This window comes from Cataglyphis hispanica, chromosome 3, assembly GCF_021464435.1.
Source record: "Cataglyphis hispanica isolate Lineage 1 chromosome 3, ULB_Chis1_1.0, whole genome shotgun sequence".
Taxonomy (NCBI): domain Eukaryota; kingdom Metazoa; phylum Arthropoda; class Insecta; order Hymenoptera; family Formicidae; genus Cataglyphis; species Cataglyphis hispanica.
The window spans coordinates 4,974,425-4,996,731 of record NC_065956.1 but is presented as its reverse complement, the minus strand read 5'-3'; the positions used below and the strand labels follow the sequence as shown (position 1 = coordinate 4,996,731).

Genomic DNA, 22,307 nt, shown 5'->3' with positions numbered 1-22,307 from the left:
AATCGGCCTCTTTTATCATTAAAAAAAATGTTAATATTAACGTCTAATGAGTAGATAATATTTTTTAAACGTATTTTTAATATTTATTATTCATTAATTTTATATTGTACAATTGTATATTGCTCATTGGACGTTAATATAAACATTTTTTAATGATTAAAAGAAGAGTTAACTCATTACTTTAATATTTTTAAAAATGTTTTTCAAAAATTTTTAAAAACATATTTAAAAATGTCTTCTCATTGAGATCGGCTGAGTTATACGACTTTTATCTTTTTCCATTCGAAGCTCGCATATGTATTTATTTATTTCGTTAAGAAAATGTACAACTATATATTTATAAATATGATACTTTTCTTCATTGATGTAAAGTTTCATGTTTTTTGTTTCTTCTTTCATAAATATTTGTTTCTTTTAGAACACTTTATAGCGTATTTTTTCTTCTCTATTTATTTTCTCTATTTACTCATTCTCTTCTGCCATTCACAGAAAGTGAAAAAATTATTCTGAAGTTTTATGTATTTAAATATTAAAATTTTGTTATATGCAATAAAATATTAGATTACAAACATTCAAAATGATTGAACGACGTGTAGTTATACAATCATCTTTACAGAACAACAAAGATAACATAATAACAAAAAAATGTTTACATGCGAAACTTTCCATGAAGTTTTTCTTCAAATATAAATATATTGATCACCTATAGTGAGAAAGATCGAAAAAACGTTTATATATATATTAGAAATTCATTTTAGACTACGTTCTAAAACGTACCTTTTGAGGAAAATTTTACTCGATGGCTGTTTCAAAACTTTTTTAAGCATTTCTGATTGATTTCAGGCTGGCCTTCGAATAAAATTTTTCTTGAAGAGGAAATTTTACACAGTTTTGGAACATAGTCTTAATAGATATCGAATCTATTAATAAATTAAATTTATTATCTATATTCATTATCTATTAAATCTATATTGCATTTGAATATTTTATTATTATTGGAATATTAATATGAAAAACTTTATGAGATATTTCGCATATAAATATATTTAATCGTTTTAAATGTATTTAAATAAATCTAATAGATATTTTTTCAATTAGTATTTCTCACTAGGCAAGAGTGTTATTTTAATTGCCGTATCATCCTCTTAATCGCTGAATTATGCTTGGAAAAAATATACGTTTTCATGTTTTTAATTCTGAATTTTTTCTTAAAGAAAAATATGAACGAAAGTCATCATTTACCATATATTTTTTTAAATTTTTGTTATTACATATTTTTATAATTAAAGCTTTTAATTATATTTTTAATTATATTATATAATTTAAATCACTAAAATTTACTTTAAATTATTAAACTGAAGAATACAATTATGCAAACGAATATAATTTTATCGCAATATTGTCCGCAAAGATTAATTTAAAATGAAAAATTTTTTTAAAAATTTGCGATTTTATCTTTCTGACACATTCCTTGATAAATTTATAGTCGATTTTTCTTTAATAAAATGACATTTTAATGACATTTTTATAATTAAAAATTAAATTTATGTATGTTGGCTATCATCTAAATTCCGTGTTCTTTACATTATATATACATCATATGTATGTATTTTATATATATATATTAAAATATGTACTGCGCTTCTTTAAAGATCAAATTCCGTCAATCCGAAAATCGGGGTAAGGGAAGTGTAATAATAGTGCGCGCTTGTGTGTTTAATGATGGCAATTGGACAGTAGTTCGATTAAACACATGTATCGTTGAGGGCAACGTTGTTAAACCGACCTTGCGATCGACACACAACACAAACACACACACACACACACACACTGCGGCAATATCTCGTCTCTGTCTTGAAGAGAATAACAAAAAAACTTTTCAAACTCGGTCAAAGTTTGTATGCGGAAAAAAAAGAGAAAATATACGTAATGCGGAATTTTGTTTTACGAGTTATCTCTCTTACAACCGGAAAGTGGGAGTTTCGTGGGAACTTCTAACTTCATATTTCAACGTTATCACGCTATTGAGATATATGTACAATCTTTTTATCATTGGTTGCTTGTTGTATTATATTCTATTTATTTTAAAATCGGGATTATAGACTATAATTTCTATATAGATCTTTTTTTTCCACAGAGTACATTTAATTGATTCGTTCACAAAATTTTATTTTAATAATATGTTTGATAATAAATTAATCATTTCAATAAATATCATTTTGATATTATTAAAAAGATAAGAATTATCTATTACATTAATATTCTTCACAGCTTTAATTATATTTATATTTAATTATATTTCACATGATATTTTTTTTCCTCTTCTATTATTAGCATTAATATCTGTTTTTTTCTAGCAATGTTGTCTAGATAAATTCTCTTTCTGTGTCATGATTAGTGAATTTTTAATTTAGTGTTTATAAAATTATTTTACATGATTTATATTATTACTTATATTCTTAGGGAGCTTATTGCATTGTTAACAAAATCATCGTATATATTGATAACATTAAATAAATATATAATTTTTATATCTCATCATTCGCGTGCATGCCGAGTTTTCTATCTATTAAATATAGATTTTTTAGAGTTGAGTCATTTTAGACTTTGGATTATTAAGTCCATTGCATTGCGCATTCGAATAATTCTTAGTAAGATTAATTTTATCTTTATTGAGTTTTTGCTGATATAAAGTGATATAATAGGTTAACGTTAAATGCTGATATATGATACTCATTGGGTCGTTGAACTTTTGTAATTCTATAACTCATCTTTGGTTTTTAATTTCTTTGTGAAACGAAGATCAATCAACTCTCTTTCCAAGTCCGGAGGACGATAATTTCCTGCTATTTGTGTTATTGTAATAATATCTCTCTGCATTCTTATCAATGAACGCAGTAAAAATTTAAATATTACTTAGAGTATGCGCGTGAAGTCTTAAAATTATAAGAAATATTATTATATCGTTATTAATAACAAAAAATACATTTTAAAACAACGATAAAATGAAGACAATAAAAAACTGTAATATATACTACCATTGCAGTTAATAAGAACTTTATGATACTATTATTAATATTGTTAAAGAAATACTGCAGTGCCTATATAATCTAGAAAAATAAAAATTAGAACAGATAATTATCTCCTGTCTGTAATTTATATCCGCAATGCGCATATATTTTGCATATATATAAACATATATATGTCAAACACGATTTTCTTGACGGAATTATTTACTGGTAACCAGTAGTAACTCCGCAGCGTAGAAGATTCTGAATCATCGCGTGATCAATAATCTCTCAATGTTGCTGCGTAACTTCGCGTGTCTAAAAAAATATATAATATTAATACATTAATGACGCATAACGACACTTTATCTTGTTTGTTCTTTATTCCAATAGAAACTCATCAAAACATTTGCTCGAAGATTATGACCATTTCATACCGACTCCGTTGATACTTATTCTATGAAACCTTTGTGAAAGACATATTATTATCGCTCTTTTTCATTTTCACAATAGAACCAGAAGATCTATCAAATAGTATATTGTCAAATTTTCACAATTAAACATAATATCAATTATCATTTGATTTGTTAACACCGCAGTTAAAACAAATCAGTAGTCTCAACACTAAAATATATTATATATTATATAATTATATCATATCAAAATGTGTGTTACTTTTATTGATATTATAAAGATCGTTCGTTATGTGAGTATAAATTTAAAATAATTTCATTAATTTTATAAAAATATCTACAAATAAAAAAAGAATGAAGTTTTGAAATACCGCGACATTCGCGAAAAATACTACGCGAATAAATCAAGTAAATCTGAATGAGATGTTATGAAATTGAAACTATGTATATAGTCGTAAATAGAACAGACCTAAATATTAGAAAAAAGTATATTATTTCCATTAAACGATCATTGATATTAATAGCTGCGTTGTTTCTTAAGCGTCAACTTAAAGCGTAATGTTATCAGGATTTCCGTCTGTAAAAAATAAGTGTTGGAAAATTCGTTGATAATCCGAAGCAAACTAAAACGGTCATATATTTCTACTTATGTATGTCACGTGAGGAAATAAAGTTCATATGTATTCTAAGCCCGTTGTAGATTCTTATTGATCTTTACCAAATTTGAAATAATATACTTTGAAAATACTCACTGTATAGTCAACTTGCAATCATTCCATGCGCCATATCTTGTCGTTATCTTCAGACTATTTTCAATATTAACTGTTTTCAATATTCATCATCTGTAATATCATAACTATCTAATAACTCAGTGCCAATTCTTCTAAATTAAACATGGATCTCCAATTTATCTACAAAAATCTATAAAATTATAATTGAAAAAAAAAATATAATTAACAAACAAGAAATTTTTTTTAATAAAAATAAATTTAAAAATATAATATATATATATATATATATATATATATATATATATATAATTGATCATTCAATACAATTATAACTCTCCATTTGAAAATTTTCAAAATTCATTTGTTCGAAAATTATATGCAGTTGTAGATGAATAAATCTCAGTAAGAAATAAATGAGATACGCGTGATATGCTGGAATAGAAAAGCAATATCTTGAAGTTATCTTGAAGAGTATAAACATTTACTTTGATAAGATTTTGACATGCATCCGCTTGAATGACTCTAAAGCAGTGAATATCATAAAGCTCAAAAACAAATCCTTCATAAAATTTCTCTGAGATATGTCCATAGTCTCAATATCACGTTTTACATAATTATATTTATACCGTTTATTTATGCATGCATCGATAAATGTTGTTCCACTTCATCTCGGGTCAATGACGGTATTATTTGAAATTGCATCGGTTTTATTCGTAATTACATAGTCGTCGTTTTAATTATCGATAGTATACGTATCCATTCCATGACACGAGTCTTTTTTCGTATGAATATGAATGCAGAATGCAATTTGACTCATTTTAAACAACGAATTTATTTATGTATATATATATATATATATATATATATATATATATATATATATATATATGTCACAGATGGTGTGTATTTCATCCACTAACTCTACAAAATGCTTCTTCAATATTTGTCTGCTGCTGAATACACGATTTTAATTTCTTTTTTTTTGCATTACAACTGGCACTTCTGAAGTATTGTTGATCACTAGACCCGATTACTAGGGCTTTGGTGTATCTTGGCGCTTTAGAAAAATATTCAATTTTTGATTCTCTATAAGATCTAAAATGCAAGTATGATGACGATTGAGCCGCGAGCATTAGATCACCTTGGATACTCTGCTTTTATCAAAAATTGATTATTTTTTGTTACATGTATATATAATCACTATTTATTGTTGCCTATTTCTATAAGTATGTATATATATATATATATATATATATATATATATATATATATATATATATAACATATGTCGGCAAGCATCCAGAAAAACGTAATCACAAAATACACGCTTGTATCTCTATGAGCTAATAATGTGGCATTAATAATGTGATTACACGTGTTTTTTTCTTCATCTCTGCGATATATAATACGCTACTTATTGTTTGTGTGTGTGTACTGACTGTTATATATGTGTATACTCTCTATTTATGCCTTCTGCGATGTTTCAGCACGTGTGCGGATGTATACATTTTACGGAAGCACGGGCTATTATCTACGTTACACGAACTAATAACTAACTTAATTATGTGTCCCTAAAAAACTACTCAGACTTCTGTTTAACATTTATCTCATATATCTTGCTTATAAGAATAACGTATTTGTATAATATCGACTACGGCGTCTACGTCTTGCTTATCGATAATTAATACTGCGACGACTAGATTTGTTTCCTGTGACTGAAACGTTCGGTCTTGTTTTTATTTTTAAAATTACTACCTAATTTGACACATAATTTTCGTATACAGTCTTAATATTTATGATGATGTTCATATTGTGCTAAAAATATGTCACAAACTACAAAACTTTTTTTCTTTTCACAAATTTTCTTCTTTTCTCTTTTTGGTCGATATATATATATATCCCGTATAAAGTTCCCTGTGAAATTCCCTTCTCAATTGCTGTGAATAAAATAATTATGTCTTTCTTTAGAATTTTCATTGTTTGAATAATGCTACAATCATATATAATCTATGCTCATACAATAATATTCCTATTATATATCAGCCGGTAAGTTGTAAATTTCATAACCAGTATAAAACGATCAGTACCAATACAATTATCACAGAGTTGTTAAGATAAATGTCATGTATGTACGTGTAGAGTATAAAACTAGTTTTACAATCTTGCTACATATATAAATTCGTTTTTATAGAAATAAATTATAAATCATAAGTTTTACTATCTACGCCAATACTGTTTTAAAGAGCAAGTATAAAAAAAATATTAAAAATAAGATATGCATAAAATGGCAGTGTGGAGACATTTTTATCACAAAAACAAAATATGCTGATGTTAATTTCTAATAACAAATAACATTTGTCAACTTTAAATAATACTTATATATCTAGAAACATTTAACAATTATTATTTTCTATTATTAAAGTAATGCATATACTTGCATTAATATGCTTCGAAAATAAAACTAAGAAGTATCAATACTTAAATCTGGCTATGAAATTTCAAACTTACTTTCTCTGTCATTGTAGTAAAGTACTTCATCGCTAGGTTCATTAACAACGATGGAAGTTCACCAATATCTCATATTAACAAACATCCCTATGAGACAGTAGAAAGACATATTCATTAAATAACTAACAAAGTATATAATACCAACAACAACATACTTAATGCTAAATGTATATAAATAAGTTAAAAACAATAAAGCATACAAAATTTTTCGTTTTCATACATTAGCACCGTTACTCTCTGGAAATAAATTTATGTTTACGATAGATACTGATATATGATCAATATACGATCATCACTCGATAGAATATCTCTCTGATATTCTAAGACCAGTCCTCATATTGACTACCCATGGTTCATCTCATTAAATCTGCTGCTCTTTGTCGATCCCGATGGACCTCTCGAGGATGCATTCTTTTACGATGTGAAAAACAATTGCCGGAGCTCGCGAAAGCTTTCGGACAGTAAGGACACTGATAAGGCCTCGCACCCGTATGCTGATTTATGTGGAATTTTAGATCCTGATTTCGCTTGAACGTTTTATCACAAAGTGGGCATGCGTGCGGTCTTAAATCTGAATGCGTTATGCTATGGGCACGTAACGTTGAATTCGTCGGATACACTCTCCCGCATACATTACATGGAAACTGTATGCCGCCATGATATTCTTTGTGTCTGAATAAATTCGATTGCGTTTTAAAACTGTAAGAAATTAAATTATCTTTAGTGATACTTATGGAAATCTGTTGAAGACAATGTATTAACAGATAATGATTAGCACATATTATAGATTAAAAACTTAGAATACAAAAAATATTAATATTAAATGTGCAAATCGTGCAAAATAATTTGTTATTAAATAAAAATTTAATTACATTTTAAAAATTTTTAACGTATTTTAATTAAATTCCTAATTATTATAAATAAATAATTGTTATAAATATTATTACAACGCAATATACAAACGCACATTCTTCCACATATATCACATCCATATTTTCCCTTAGGCCTGTGCGTCTCTAAATGCACCTTCAAATTTCCTTTTGTAGAAATTTTTTTACTGCAGATTGGACAGATGAAATTGCTGGACGAATTGTTATCACTGTTCGTGTGAAGTACACCGTTTGTAGAATAAACGTGTTGAGATCGTAAAATAGGCTTTCCATCGAACCTTCTTTCTCTGGGTAAATGTGACCACAAGTGATTTTGCAAACCAATTTGCGATATAAAAGATCGAGCACATATTGTACATTCGTGTGGTTTGGTTGATGTGTTAGATGTAATTTTTTCACTGTCCTCATACAATTTAGACTCGCTTTCGTCTTTTTTCTCTTCATCTTCTTCTTCTGCTTCAATATTTCTAGAATAAATAAAAAACTTGTGTGAATTCAGTTGTTGATTTTTTCAAACAAGCCAACAGTTTTATATAATATTACACTTTATATTACTAATAACATAAAAATTTCTACTTGTTTGTTAAAGGTAGTGGCTCAGGTGAATATGTTCCTGTTATTTCTTCCTCGTTGTCTGAGGAATCTGAAGCTTCCGATGCAGACTGTTCCATACCGCATTGTAAAAATAGCATTGGATCCACTTTTACCTCCATTTCCTCCATGCTTGGAGTATGACGTTTGTCCTCTTGGGAATTTAATTCTGATGGTTCCAGTGGCTCATCTTCAGTTAAAATTTCTATCACACCCTGCAGAATACAGTGATAATGAATTACACATAAAAATGTGAAACAAATCAACAATATATGACATACTTTTGTCAATATTGAATGTAACAATCCTCGATCTTCTGTCTTCTTTGCAGTATCTTTAATATTCTGTATCTCATCATCTTGTACGAGATTTGTATTGTCAATATTATTATAAAACTGTGATCTCAACTTTTCTTGGGTACGGTATGCCATCATTGCAAAGCGATGGACACCCTCCAATCTCTTAATGCATATAGAACAGACCATTTTTGAAAATTTATCCTCCAATGATACCTAAAAAGAATAACAATTAATTTATAATTTTAAAATATACTACATTTACATATATCTTTAAAAGATAAGAAGTGATTACTATTGCAAAATTAATGCATTATTATTTACATATTTCTATTTTTTATGATATAAAAATATATTTATCTTTCTGCAAATGTTATATATTAATTTATTATTATCATATTGATTTCATTATTTTTTATTTTTCTTTATTATTGTTATTTTGTTTTTTATTTACACAATGCGTTGCAATTTTTTTCTATATATTTTATCCTATACACTTAACCTAGCTTCTTATTACAAGCGCCGACAATTTCGGTTCGAATGGGAAAATCTGCCGCTTATTTAAAGAAAAAGCTGCCGTATTTTTTTTTATTACGCAATGGAATCTGATTGACGTATTTTCCATAATTTATTTTGCCCGACGCCGCTCCCCCTACGCACAGCCCTCATTTCCGATTATATTTATAGATGTAGTATACTTATATAGAGCGCACACACATATACAGAACACGGTATACTTATTGCAATCAATAAAATGCTAATTTTTAACACTTTTGTAGCTCTGCACAAAATGGTCGCGCTCGACAGACGTATTTGGCATGTATACGATCACCCGATTATCGCATTATTCTATATACAATTAGCTCATTGACATTTCGATTCATTAAGACTGGTATAATTATAATTTTTGGCCGTAGATTTTCGCCAAATATGATTGACACGTCACTGCGCACCTTAAGCATCCAAACCCCCAAAAATGTCGTCGTTATTTTTAGACGAACGAGTCGATTTATTGGCGACTCGGGAAATGTCATTAATCGCAAAAGAAAAGGAAATTAATGAGTCGATCGACTCGAAAATTATAATACCTTCATCTTGGATTTATCGCGATAATCGCAAGGAATTATTACAGCAAATAGAAATAATTTTATCGCGCGATCGCCAAAGATCGCGCATGCATCGATGATCTTACACATTATCATTGAAATCATCATCACTGTGTGTATTTATCGATTTTATCCTCGATAATCGGTCGAAATCGCCGCTTCCGCAAAATCGGCGCGAGGCGAGTTTCGAAAATCGAAATTCAGCCGAAATTTATCACGACCGGCACGTGATTGTGACAGAGAGGCACATATACATACACACAGAGAGGCGTACACACGTCGCGTAGAGGGAGAAACGAATTTTGAAAAAAAGAGAAGAGGGAAAAGGGGTGGGAAATGAAAAAAATGCGCGTCGCGCGAAATACGCGCTTCTATCACTTACCAGGATATGCAGATATTTTCGTATCTTGGTCTGTAGATAATGACGGCGGCCGTCCTCGGCGAAGATATGCATCCCGTCGTCGTCGAGGGCGATGTCGGCCGCGCAAATTCGGCACTGCGTCGCGGACCGGTTCGCTCGCCGATCGCGCTGCTGCTCGAGATCGTGTGCCGCTGTACCCATATTTCAAAAACGAAAGCAAAAAGGCAGGAAAAGAATCAGACGGAAGAGAGAGAGAGAGAGAGAGAGAGAGAGAGCGAGGAAAGGAATGATAAAAAAAATAATGCGCCAGGGGGAGGGAGGAGAAATTTTTTTCTCGTTCCACGACTGGAAGACTTTTTCTTTATGGTAATCCTTTCGACAGAGACGCGTATAATAATGATAGACACGCACGCCGACTTGACGAGATGATCTTTTTCTTTTTTTCCTTTTCCTCTCGTCCCGCGAGAATTAATGACGGCTAGTAAGATGCGTTGAATCGTCCCGCGACGCGATATCTTCGTGTACCCGGACAACGACGACGCATCCTCGGTTGCGAGGAGCGGCGACGGTGCGCGACCGAGAAGAAGCGCGTGTGTCTCCCGGCGGCGACCGAAAGCGGGCGAACGAACGAACGAATGAACGAGCGACGGCTCGCTGATTATTCTATAACGATTTTCCCTCTTTTTTGTTCCGCCGTATACTTTATATGAGTGGAGCCGCGGATTGGGCGAGATTATAAGCCGCGCGGCACGGCGCGACGCGACGCGACGCGAGACGTCTCGTGCCTCTTTATAAAAACAGACGCGCGCTCTCCGCGATAGTCGTCGGGCGTCGGCGTGCGTCCGTCCGTCCGCCTCCCCCCGAGTGCTCAATACAAAATATATAATAGCATTCGTCGATTTGAAAAACATATGTATATAACCAATTGTTTTATTTATGGATTCCGCCGGCGCTCCGCGTCGCGGCGCGGCGCGACGCGGCGCGCGCGGCGTTGTGTATGTGTGTGTGTGTATAGCGTCGTCGCTGTCAACGCCGCCGCCGCTGCCGCTGGCATCCGAAAATCCCATATTATTACATCGATTATAAGGACGCGGCCATGCGGCGCGCAAAGAATAAAACGTATCGGCGCGCGGCACTCTTAATTAGTCCGCCATCTTGGCAAATTTGTCAATTTTTTTTTCATCGCGATTTCGTGGCGGACGCGGTCGCACAATTCCGCGCCGCGATACCACGTGTTCGCTGATCGTTCTTCTGTCAACTGCGCGACGCGCGCTTTCTCCAGTTTCACGGACGCGCCGTACACTCGTAATATCCGTCTCGCGATCCCGCGTTTTCCCGCCATTTCTCGCGTCACGCCGGATGTTACTACGCGCGCGCACCCTGTTTTTGCACGCCGCGGAAAATAGTCCGTGGATATGCTTGACGCGAACGAGCAGCTTCCCCCTTCCTCCCCTTCCTCCTCCAAACGAGGGAGGAACGGGGAGTTGACGCTACGCTCCACGCGTCCCCATTTAAAAAAATCAATACTTAATAATTAGCAATTAATACGCGCGCGGAGTTTATGTGTGCGTGTGTCTACCGATTACTATTCTCCATCTCTTCCGCCCCGCCCTTAATCACATCGCGTAATGAGACAATCATTATTTAATTAATTAATTATTCGATATTATAAGTATCGATATTTATTATTTTTCTTTTTTGTAATATTGCAATATCATTTTTATTAATTCGAGATGTATAAAAATAGAAAAAATATTTTGGTGAAACACGTGGATGTTAATTCGAAAAATATAATAAAATGATGATAATGATTTTTATCATAATTGATAAAGATATCTTCATAATCTGGTGTCTATATACACACACATACACACACACAATATCTCATCAATTAATGTTTTTTTAATTGAATTGTAACATATATAATAATAATAATTATTAGAAAATGTAATAAATTGTAATAAATGTAATAATCAAATAATAAAACATAATTATTAATAAAATTATGTTGGAAAAAATAGATTTCGCACACATTAGATTATTCTTTTTTTAATATAACTTGATTTAAAAAATTATATATTCCTTTCTCTCTATAAGATTTAAGAAAATTAAAAAATACAACTTATTGCATTTTGTCATATATATATCATTACTATTATAATAAAGTTCTTATTTGAAAATAAATATTTTTATTTATGTCTCATTCTTGTCTCATTCTTATTTGAAAATAAATATAAATATTTACATATCAAAAATATTTATTATTTTAGCATTTTTGAAAATCGCGATAAAAAGAACAAATGTAGCTAAATGAGAAAAGAGAGGACATAGTTTATAGTTTCTCTAGAATAATTAATAAGTCATGGAAATAGTTAATATTTTTTTGAGCAGAAAAATAAAATATAAATCGGGGATAGTCGATTTATAAAAACAGTCATAAATATATGAAATGCTTTATTTGTAATAAATTTAAATAAATTTTAAAGAGAAAAAATGAACAATACTTTCCTTTTATTGAAAGCGCATATTTCTTCATTAGTTCCTAACATTTTGCCTTATTTTGAATGGGTAAGAATAATTTGAATTCTGCTGGCAATTCATCCTCTGAATACAATCGATCTGAGAAGTACACTCGTCGTATCCTACAATTAGCATGAATTTGCACTCTCAATGTCTCTACATAATTTGTTCCATAAGCTCGGCGTGTAAAATCAGCCAAGTTGAACTGTATTTGATTCCACCCATCATCTAGTCTCATTGGCATAGTACAGATAAATGGTTTTACTCTTGTCGTAGATTGATAGTTGCTAGCGCGGAATCTGCGACGTACGTTCTTATCATCAATTATCTGTAACACAAATATTTTTTGTTTTATATCGAGAAAAAGATTAGACAATTCAAGAATAAATTCTCTAATCTCTAACTTACTAGTTGATACAATAATAGCTTACTTGAACCTCGAACGTGAAATATTTCTTCAGATTTTTAATGATCATCACCAAGAAAGGTAACTTTATACCCAAAGTTTTTCTTGGATCTGCAGGACATGTAATATATGTTGTACTAACATTGCTGCCCAGTATTTCTAGAACGAGGCTCTGAATGTCATTGTCAGTGATCCTCTTAATATGTCCATTTCTCACTTTTTTATCCCAGATTTGTAGCGGTTTGCTGCCAATGCTGTATAGGATGGACAAGAATCCACTTTGGAAAGTATTTTTGAACATTTTTGATTGAAAATTTAGCTGCTACGATAATTTTCTTTGCTCTATCAAAATAAAGCTATTCCCCTATTATTTTCTTCTCAAGTCTGCAATGCATATCGCTAATAGATTTAATCAATTCAACGTTCGTTTTTTTGCATGCAAAATATAAAACAGCAAAGAGCTAACCTTTTTTCATCTTGACAAGAAGTGAGCTGAAAATATATTACAAATGACGAATTAAGAAATGCTTGCTTATATTTAAAATAATAAATTTTCTGCTTTTCATGTATAGATTTTCATTTTATTTACCGTTTCGCGAAGTGTCGTTACACAAAATATTTAACGGCAACTCTAACCTAATCGAACGTTTGATCGATACGCCATTTTAAAACGAATTTTATAAACTAGGCACTACGAATACTTAAGGCTGATTCTTCATGCGGCGATAAGTTCGTCCAGTATGGCGATTGGCTATCAACTAGAAAATTTTTGAACTTTCAACAATTTTCTCCGTAGTAATAACTAATTAATACTTTTGCAAATAATAATAATAATAAATACAAATAAATTATACAAATATACATTAAATTCGCATTTGTAGATATCAAATAAATAAGAAAGTGCTTTTATATTCCTTTTTATATATCACATATATATGGAGTCTCAGACTTTTAACGAAACAACTTCATACAAATATTTTTTGAATCTTAAAGTTTTTTTAAATATGTATATCTATCAAATTTTATAATATAATAAATATATTTTACAAATTAAAAAATTCAATTGACAAATTAATCTCGCAAATAAATTAATACAATTGATAAAAAGAATATTTGGACAAAGTATTCGATAGAGGTAAATAAAGCGTATTCCGAGATTCGTGTGCCACCTTGTCATGCGTATATTTGAAACGCATAGTAAAAAGGCCATATACATATATGTGAAACCTTTCTACAATTGTTTATCAACGTCAAATACAAACTGATGCTGATGAAGAAAAGCAGTAGATTCCTATACATTGTATAATTCATTTTCGAAATGCAATTAAAGCTTTGTCAGTATGAAGAATCTTTTCGATTCTTATGACTTATGTATTCAAGAAGCAATTATTTTCAATATGTAGGCTGTTGAAAACTCGCATTATGTAACTGTATTTTGTTACAGCATACATTACAGCATACGAGAACGCAAATCACTTAGATACATAAATCTAACATAATTAAACTATATTATGGTATCGAGTACACTTTTTTTTCTGCGCTCGGTATTCATTCAACTAAGTAAAAAATTGCGAGAATGCAACATATTTTATCAAAGTGATAGCAATTTTTTTAAAGATAGTTTTCTAATCAATAGTAAGCAAATATTTCGCAGCGTTTGTGTATGGAAGTGTGACTGTATTAAAATGAAATTACAGAACATAATATGAATCATGCATAAAACTTATGTTCCACAATTATTTTTCTCCTTTTTTTAGCCAATATCGGCTAGTATTTCTTTAACACTTTACGAATCAAGCCCGAAAATATGCTAAGTTGATTTCTTAGTATTAGCGGGTTCTCCTTAAAGTGTTGATTCCCTTTTTCGGTACCTAAATTGATACCTTATTCACTTATCTATCATTAATATTAACTATATGTTATTACAGTTTATATGCATAAAATTGTTCTTCTTGCAGCGTATATGACGCAAGTTCTTCAATTCTCTTCTCTTTCTGTTTGTCTCTCTCGAAAAATTATACATAATGGAATCTACCACTGTGTCTCGTAATACTGAATCGTGACATGAACAAGAAAGGCCCACTTATAAAAGCGATAAGGCAAAAATCCAACTAGCGTCTCGAAAAATCAATAAATAATTTTCAGCGAATGTCTTTTAAATTATCTTCGAATGTAACTCGCGTTAATTTCGGTAAATCAATTATTGCAAAAACACTTGTTACAAATTCTCAATATACCGATCGAGCATTACGAATAAAGTTCGTACGAATTTAATGAACAATAATACAATTTACTTAGCCGTTTGTATTTCTTGTTCAATAAATTGTATTTAATATGAATAATGAATAGAAGATAGCAGGTTACGTGATTGAGAACGCCGGTACAAAACTCTGAATTATTACATCTTCAAAATAGTAAAAGGCAGCGTTTGTATTTTGCGCTAAGTATAGAAAACTAAACTTTGAATATAAGGAACTTAAGTAAAAATTATACGAATATTCAAAGTTTGTACCGTTTCTCAATGTTTATCTTCATTCATTAAATTTCTTCCACTCTACTGCTTTTATTCGGCAATAACGCAAAATTTGCCATTGTTTCAGGATTATTTCTTAACAAAATTAAAATAATTCTGTAATAATCCTGATGTGTAACGGGACAAGTTTTGGATTATCTTCTCTTTTTTTTTCTCCTTAGATTAGACGAAATTTCCTATACAGCTTATCATTTTCATTTATCTGCGAATGATAAATGTGTATGGAAATTTCTTTATTCCCTTTGTTTCTCAACCAGACAAAATTCACAGCTGTTTTTCGGATTGTTTCTTAGAGAGATTAAAACAATTTTGTAATGGTCTTGACGCAACGGGATAGATTTTTAATTATTACTTTTTACGTTCTCTGAAATTTCCAATGCAGCCTATCATTATTCTCTATCTCTGAATGGTAGGTGCATGGAAAATTTCTATTCTCTTCACTTCTCAATATTTCATGATACATGAATATGTAACCCCAGGATGCTTCTGGCCCCTATAGAAAAGCAAATTGGGGCAGTATATATCCCATTACCTATGTTTTACCAATTTAATTAAAGTTCAGATACTTAATCTTTCATAAAATTGTTTAATCAGCACGTGTCCCTGACACACATAGCCAGAGTTTGCTCTGGAAAAAGACATGATTTATAATTTTCATATGCGACTGAATAAAAAGTTTTAATTTGTTTGATAAAACAAAGTTTTGTTTGATAAAACAAGAAAAAAAAAAACAAGAAAAAAAAAGAAACAAAAACATAAAACCAAATAAGCAATTCCGGATAATTAAGGATAGAAATATAAAAAAAAAGAAAAAAAACACTGTTACAATTATTAATTTGTGTATTAGGTAACAAGACATAGCTCTCTTTATTCATGATAATGAGAAAGCCGAGGAATTTGATTGAGAAATTAAGAGATGGTCGCATTTCATCTCCAGGTCGTGTGACTTCGTTTCTCTACAGTGTTCATATAATCATAGACCAAGACTGGCAAATGATCATTTTGAATTATCATAGATAAGTATATCGCAATTGTGATCCTGTCAATGAAAATGTTACAATAAATATAGCAGTTATAGCCGTCACTGCTAGGATCGCAATCATATGTGATCAAGCACCAATAATATTTCTTATGATTTCAAAGTATTATTAATTTTGCAAGAGCCATTGTAATATATGTATCGTTCAACACACTAATATTTTCTATAATAATATTTCTGATAGTCACAGATGTTCTTTTGGCTTTGCCTACTGTAACTGATCAGACATTCTTATACATTAAAAATGAAAGAATTCTTGCATTATTATTAAATACTCCTTTATTGGTGCTTGAACGGCATTTCAATATATTAAGACACTGCAAAAGATTAGGACAGAAATTTTACATAATATAATACATGCTGATAATTAATTTACAGATAATTGTATATAAATTGATTAAAATTTGTTTCTGTTCGATTTCTTATAGTATGTCAGTAATGTGAATAATAAGCATTCCAGCCATATAAACACATAAAATAAACATATATATAAATCATGCAATGTGCTTTAAATCTTTAACTACTTTCTCTGGTATATGAATGCATTTTTACAATTATAATCAGATTATTATACAAGGTAATATAGAAAGATTCAATATAAAAAAATAAAGCTTTCACGAGAATGGATAAAAATCTAGATGAAGCAATATTTTTTTTTGCAGATGGAAATTAATGAAGAATGAAAGCAATGAATGAAAAATATCAAACATCAATTCTGTGGAGATCTTTATAACTATGATAATTAACTTTCTTCTGCAATGTCTTAAAAAAGCAGAAATATAACTCAACATCATATATAAGTCTTAAGCTATTTGGTTACTTATCAATAGCTCCATCCATGTTATTTTTAACTTGAATGCTAATGTGTATTCCATCACCAGACGCACCTTTGTCTTTCTTCACTTGTGCTGCATTCGAGGCATTGTCGAGTCCTAATTTACTGAGAGTACGAAGTGCCCTTAGCGCTGCCTGATTGCGGCTCGCGGCTATTGTCGCCCCATTACCGTGACAAACTTGTGGTGGATCAGTACTTAGTGACACAAGTGATAAATATTCCTTGTTTATGGATACTCCCTGAAACATTAGTTGGGAAAAATAACTATCTATTTTCAAAATATATTAATATTGTACTTATTATTTCCCAGTTATATAATTTTCATCTCTTTTTGATTAATTATAACTTTAATTTTTTATTTTAGTGCAGATTAAAAAATTGTGATAAATTACCTTGGGGAAATCGCTGAATTCTACGGTAAAATTAAATAACTGAGCTAAATAATGTAATTGATCTTTGGGCGAAACACCAGCCGCATTCTGTTGCTGTCCACGCAATTCTTCAGCAACTATTTGTACACTGGGTCCATTTCCCAATTTAGATTCTTGACCTCCATCTACCAATAAAAGACCAGGTACTAGTTGGCGGCCTATGGTACCTAATAACAATAAATAAATAAATAAATTTATAAAATATTGAACATAGCCAAACAAATATATTCTTTTCTCTTACCTCCTACCGAATGAGGTTGAGTGTCATTCACTTGTTCGTCTTCGAGAAACGTCACTTTTCTGGGTTTTGACTCCGTGTTCTCGCTTTCTCCAGTTTTTATAGACGGTTTCGCGGGTTGTGGCGATGGTTTGCTATATCCTAATTGTGCCAAGAGAGCCTCAGCCGCGGCTCTTTTAGCTAATTTCTTATTAGGTCCAATTCCCTGCGCGGAGTGTTGACCCATCGTCACTTCCATGACAAATTCTCTACGTCTTGGTGCGCCCTTCTCATCTATCAGATTGTAGATCGGTTCTCTTTCACGTTTCGCCTGCTGAATCTGAACTAGTCGGGAGACCGGATTTACTTCCTCAGCGGCTTCACTCTCTGAGCGAGGCTCCTGATAAACCTTGATTAAATTACGCGATTTCTTTTTCGTTGCTGGAGGCTTTCGTTTTACTCGCATTGATCGATTCTGTATTGTAGCCGGTAAAGGAGGAAGACGTTTCAATTCTTCTAACATCAACTCGGCAGCACGTTTCTTCGATACCTGATGAGATAGAGAAGCATGAGTATTAGAAATTACATATATTTGTTGTTTTTCTGGCAGAAAAATACAAAGAATTACTTTTTTTGAGGATCCTTCTCCTACAGTGACTTTGTCGCCAACGGTGCATTTCGTCATAAAAGTTCTTATGTGAGGTTTACCACTCTCGGATACAACTTCGAAGCTGACTGATAATCCACGTTTCAGAGCGGTTTCGTGAACTAATGACACCGGACTTTTCAACTCGGCGTTTGGATCATCGATACCGTTCAGCGTACCATTCTCATTAGTGTTGTTGACGCTTGCTATTTCTTCTGGTAAAGGCAATTGTCGCAGTTGTTCTAAAGCTCTACTGGCCGCATCGTGACGTGCCGCTTGGCCTGTCAAACCTCTACCCGTAAATTCGCGTTCACCAACCTTGAGCGTAACGAGATACAGTCCTTGAAGATCCGTATGAACTCCGCGATTGTATGGGATTCGAGGATTGTACATTCGCGGGAAGTTATTAAAATTGGGTGGCATAAATTGATGCTGTAATGTAGCCGGCGGAGCTTGTCGGAACGTATAAACAGTTGGTTCACCTCGTTTCATTGCTAGAGCATTCAGTTCAACGGTGGGTGGTAAATGTCCTGTAACGCAAAATAGTACATAAATAGTGTTACTGTAATAATAACACAATAAATACATAATTATAATTGAAACTAAAAAAGATAACGTCATAAATCAATATTATTGTATAATTATAGTATGTATAGAATTCGTAAAATGAAATTACCAGAACCTGTCGGGCATTTGCCCAGATGACCGATTCTCATGGCCTTGGTGGGTTTAGGCGGAGGTTGACGATACCATGTTTTTGTTAAGGCCTCAGTCGCCGCGCTGTGTTGAGCTTTCTTTATGCTGGGACCTTCCGCAACGTATTCCTCCTCGCCGAGTTTCAATGTCACCGTGAATCTCTTCTTGTGCGCCGGTCCCTGCTCGTTGGTCAACCTATACTGATGTTGAATCCTATTGAATCTGGCTAACTCATTCAACAAGCACATGGGTGTTTTTTCTTTCATGTTTGCCAAGGCTGCATTAGTAGCATTGGTATGATTCTGATTAGATGAATTATCGTCTCTGGACTCTCCATTGACGTCGTTTGTTATCGCCTTTGATTGTTCTATGTTCGATTGCTGCGGCATGTGTTGTGGCTGTTGTTGTTGTTGCTGTGATTGTTGCACTTGCTGCTGCGATGGTTGTGGCTGTTGGATAGACTGATTCTGTTGATTATTCGGTTGCTGCTGCTGTTGTTGCGATTGCTGGTGTTGATATTGAGGTTGCACATTTTGAAGAGTCACAGAAACTGTATTTGTTTGGTCCTTCATGCTAACGCTAACCATGGTATCTAAAGTAAACATCTTGAATTAATTTTTGCATTAATCGAAGATGAGGATTAAATCTTTCACAATGTATCTATGCTTACTGTTTGTATTGTGCGTATTCATGCCCATCAACATCGGCTGCCTCGGATTTCCATGCGGCGGGCCAGGGTGCTGCATGTGATGCATATGCTGTTGATGGGGGGGCATGGACAGTATTGGTTGATGAGGATTCCGATGCGGCAGCAGATGCTGCGGCTGATGTAACTGGGTCATGTTAGCCTGCTGCATAGGCCGCATCGATCCTGCCATTCTAGAAATCACATCATTTTTGTTTTATTATAATTAATATCAATAAATATTACTAAATATTATATATAATTATATATAAATATACTTCTTAATTCTGTTTATAGATTTATAAACAAGTAATTATTAATGTATCTATAATCTATATATATATTTAATCTTTTTAAAATAAAGAAATAATGCAATGATTATCATCATACACATTCACTATATATAAAAGATCAGTATAATGACTTATTAACAATTTCTGCTTTATAGAGAGATTGATGTAACTTATCATCAAATCATTAAATAAATTTGTTAAGAAATTATTCGGTCGATTTATGAATAATTTATATAAATATTTATTATGTTTTAAACAAATTAATATAATATAAATATTGACTTAATATTAACCTATTATGATCCCTTAGTTGATTCTGCATTGCGTGATGTTGGTGACGTAACATCTTATGAAAATACACAGAAAAATCTGTAAAAAATTATTAATCTAGTTTCAATATATATTTTAGACAAGTAATAAAATTATATTGTGCACACATTCTTAAAAAAAAAATTCTTACATTTGTGCTATATACAATCAGTTAATAAGAGATTAAAAAGTTTTGCATCAAATATAAATTACATGTCTTCTAATGAGTTCTCGCACACAGCAATCAGCAGACTACAAACAGTTCTTCTGCTATCTTGCTAATTAGTGAAAAAGGGTACAATTATGAATTCTCTTTTATCATTATTAGTAATTAAACAATTTACAAATAGTCTATAAAATGCACTACTTGTGCGAAAGGAAAACTGAGCTCTTATGTCTATTCTAAAAAGAATTTTACTCCGAAATGAATTTCCATTGTACGCGCAATACTTTTCCTTTTTTCGCGTAGGTAGAAGGGTTTAGAGGGTTTCACGCATTAAAACAAATCTTATGCGCGCACAAAGTGATTGACAGCGGGCGTGGATAATCCGATTGACTCCGATATATAGGAAGACGATATAACCTTTCTGTGAGAAGGGCGAGCCGGTAAAATAAGCGGGTTACAACGGGAGACACGATTTTTGCGACCGCATGCTATTTCGTACGTCGCGAGATTTTGCCTATAAATAAAATTCGTTATTGAACAAAATGGGCTTGGCCATCAGCGGCGGCGGCGGCGGCGGCGATGACGATGACGACGACGACGAGGGCGATCTGCACGGAACTCGTGGGAACCCGCCGAACGCCGACACGCTCTTCTCTCGCCCTTTATCCTTACCCTATTACGTTCGTTCTATTTCACGAAAATTTAGGGCGTAGTGCACGACGCAGCGAAATTTCCGGTGAAAGAGATCGGTCACGACAGTTATAAGAGAACACCGCCAGGCCCTCGGCACGGCTATTGGCAAACAGTAAAGAAAAGTACTCTGTAGACTAAAATGCGGCCATTTTGATGTGAGGCTAGCGGCAGTGCGTGACGTCACTGTGATATATTCTGAGAGTGAGTTCGGAAATTTTACTCGCGAGGTAGAGTAGCACCGAATTGACCAATTAGAGCGAAGAAATCTTTGCCCCTTTTGTTCTGATTAGTCAATTAAACGTTATTCTTACATCACGAGTAGGATTTTTGAACACATCCTTGCATGGTGGGTATACAAATCAAACAGTAGGAAGTAATAACGGAAATAACGAATGCTCGGCGAACGAGAAATTAAATTTATTCAGAATTTTTTGCACTCGATGATGCATTCTTCCTTTCATTTCACGACTCATTACAAGCCATCAAGCAGACATAAGTCTTTGTTCATCTCGTTGGAAACTTCCAGGTATCGAATGCATCATATTTGAATATTCGTGTATCATGTGATCGTCGATATTAAAATATTCAAAATCTTTTTTTTTCCTTTTTTGAATTATTATTAAATATTGCATAATCTATGTGCGATTTTTTATATTTTGCGTTTAATCTCTTGTGTCAAATACTTGTAGCTGTCAAAAAATGACTATCGCATGACATCGCAGTTTTCAATTATATATATAAAATGCACGAATATCTATATAATATTGATATCTCAAATTATGTATCATTATACTTTATGTATCTCTAATTATACATTTGTCATACGTTTTCTTTTCACATGTCGTGACTTGTGTCAGTTTTGTTAGAAAGAAAAAGATATTCGTTATAGGCCGACATTTATTTACTTTTATGAAATAACAATAATAGATATATC

General features: G+C 32.1%; 3 protein-coding genes across 13 annotated transcripts; all 3 read right to left on the bottom strand.

Annotated features, from left to right (window-relative positions):
- Window positions 1-5,005: 5,005 nt before the first annotated feature.
- On the bottom strand, window positions 5,006-11,808 carry LOC126859460 (zinc finger protein 625-like). 5 transcript variants are annotated; one of them, XR_007688818.1, is made up of 6 exons: window positions 9,926-11,808; window positions 8,423-8,653; window positions 8,127-8,356; window positions 7,628-8,017; window positions 6,661-7,359; window positions 5,006-6,089 (listed from the first exon to the last, which is right to left on the bottom strand). XR_007688818.1 is itself a non-coding variant. In XM_050610772.1 (5 exons), exons 1-5 carry the CDS (start codon window positions 10,103-10,105, stop codon window positions 7,014-7,016), a joined length of 1,377 nt encoding a protein of 458 aa, XP_050466729.1. In that variant the 5' UTR covers window positions 10,106-11,808; the 3' UTR covers window positions 5,006-7,013. The 5 variants fall into 5 exon arrangements, 4 of the variants coding, with proteins under 4 accessions (XP_050466729.1, XP_050466730.1, XP_050466731.1 ...); XM_050610772.1 differs by having other exon boundaries at window positions 5,006-7,359; XM_050610773.1 differs by lacking the exon at window positions 9,926-11,808 and adding an exon at window positions 9,526-9,617 and having other exon boundaries at window positions 5,006-7,359.
- A 533-nt stretch (window positions 11,809-12,341) lies between these two features.
- LOC126859465 (cilia- and flagella-associated protein 20) lies at window positions 12,342-13,850 on the bottom strand. Of its 2 annotated transcripts, none has more exons than XM_050610781.1 (4): window positions 13,420-13,850; window positions 13,297-13,322; window positions 12,856-13,229; window positions 12,342-12,752 (listed from the first exon to the last, which is right to left on the bottom strand). In XM_050610781.1, exons 3-4 carry the CDS (start codon window positions 13,129-13,131, stop codon window positions 12,447-12,449), a joined length of 582 nt encoding a protein of 193 aa, XP_050466738.1. In that variant the 5' UTR covers window positions 13,132-13,229; window positions 13,297-13,322; window positions 13,420-13,850; the 3' UTR covers window positions 12,342-12,446. The 2 variants fall into 2 exon arrangements, with proteins under 2 accessions (XP_050466738.1, XP_050466736.1); XM_050610779.1 differs by having other exon boundaries at window positions 12,856-13,214.
- Window positions 13,851-13,987: 137 nt separating this feature from the next.
- Window positions 13,988-21,528, bottom strand: LOC126859455 (double-stranded RNA-binding protein Staufen homolog 2). Of its 6 annotated transcripts, none has more exons than XM_050610758.1 (9): window positions 21,353-21,528; window positions 20,666-20,792; window positions 20,499-20,574; window positions 19,898-20,106; window positions 19,208-19,819; window positions 18,514-19,061; window positions 17,910-18,435; window positions 17,630-17,835; window positions 13,988-17,476 (listed from the first exon to the last, which is right to left on the bottom strand). In XM_050610758.1, the coding sequence occupies exons 3-9, from the start codon at window positions 20,549-20,551 to the stop codon at window positions 17,219-17,221; spliced, it is 2,412 nt and encodes an 803-aa protein (XP_050466715.1). In that variant the 5' UTR covers window positions 20,552-20,574; window positions 20,666-20,792; window positions 21,353-21,528; the 3' UTR covers window positions 13,988-17,218. The 6 variants fall into 6 exon arrangements, with proteins under 6 accessions (XP_050466715.1, XP_050466714.1, XP_050466718.1 ...); XM_050610757.1 differs by having other exon boundaries at window positions 20,728-20,792; XM_050610761.1 differs by lacking the exon at window positions 20,666-20,792 and having other exon boundaries at window positions 13,988-16,402; window positions 17,290-17,476.
- Between the last annotated feature and the right edge of the window lie 779 nt (window positions 21,529-22,307).

Bases quoted from the DNA above. Each gene is read 5' to 3' on its own strand.
- LOC126859460 (XM_050610772.1), bottom strand. From the start codon at position 10,105: ATGGGTACAGCGGCACACGATCTCGAGCAGCAGCGCGATCGGCGAGCG. The intron at 8,654-9,925 runs GTAAGTGATAGA...TATTCTTTTTAG, and splicing joins GAAAATATCTGCATATCCTG to GTATCATTGGAGGATAAATT. The intron at 8,018-8,126 runs GTAGAAATTTTT...TATTTATTCTAG, and splicing joins CCACTACCTTTAACAAACAA to AAATATTGAAGCAGAAGAAG.
- LOC126859465 (XM_050610781.1), bottom strand. From the start codon at position 13,131: ATGTTCAAAAATACTTTCCAAAGTGGATTCTTGTCCATCCTATACAGC. The intron at 12,753-12,855 runs GTAAGCTATTAT...TTTGTGTTACAG, and splicing joins ATTTCACGTTCGAGGTTCAA to ATAATTGATGATAAGAACGT.
- LOC126859455 (XM_050610758.1), bottom strand. From the start codon at position 20,551: ATGTTACGTCACCAACATCACGCAATGCAGAATCAACTAAGGGATCAT. The intron at 19,062-19,207 runs GTAATTTCATTT...TTTGCGTTACAG, and splicing joins CAAATGCCCGACAGGTTCTG to GACATTTACCACCCACCGTT. The intron at 17,477-17,629 runs GTAATTTATCAC...CTAATGTTTCAG, and splicing joins AATTCAGCGATTTCCCCAAG to GGAGTATCCATAAACAAGGA.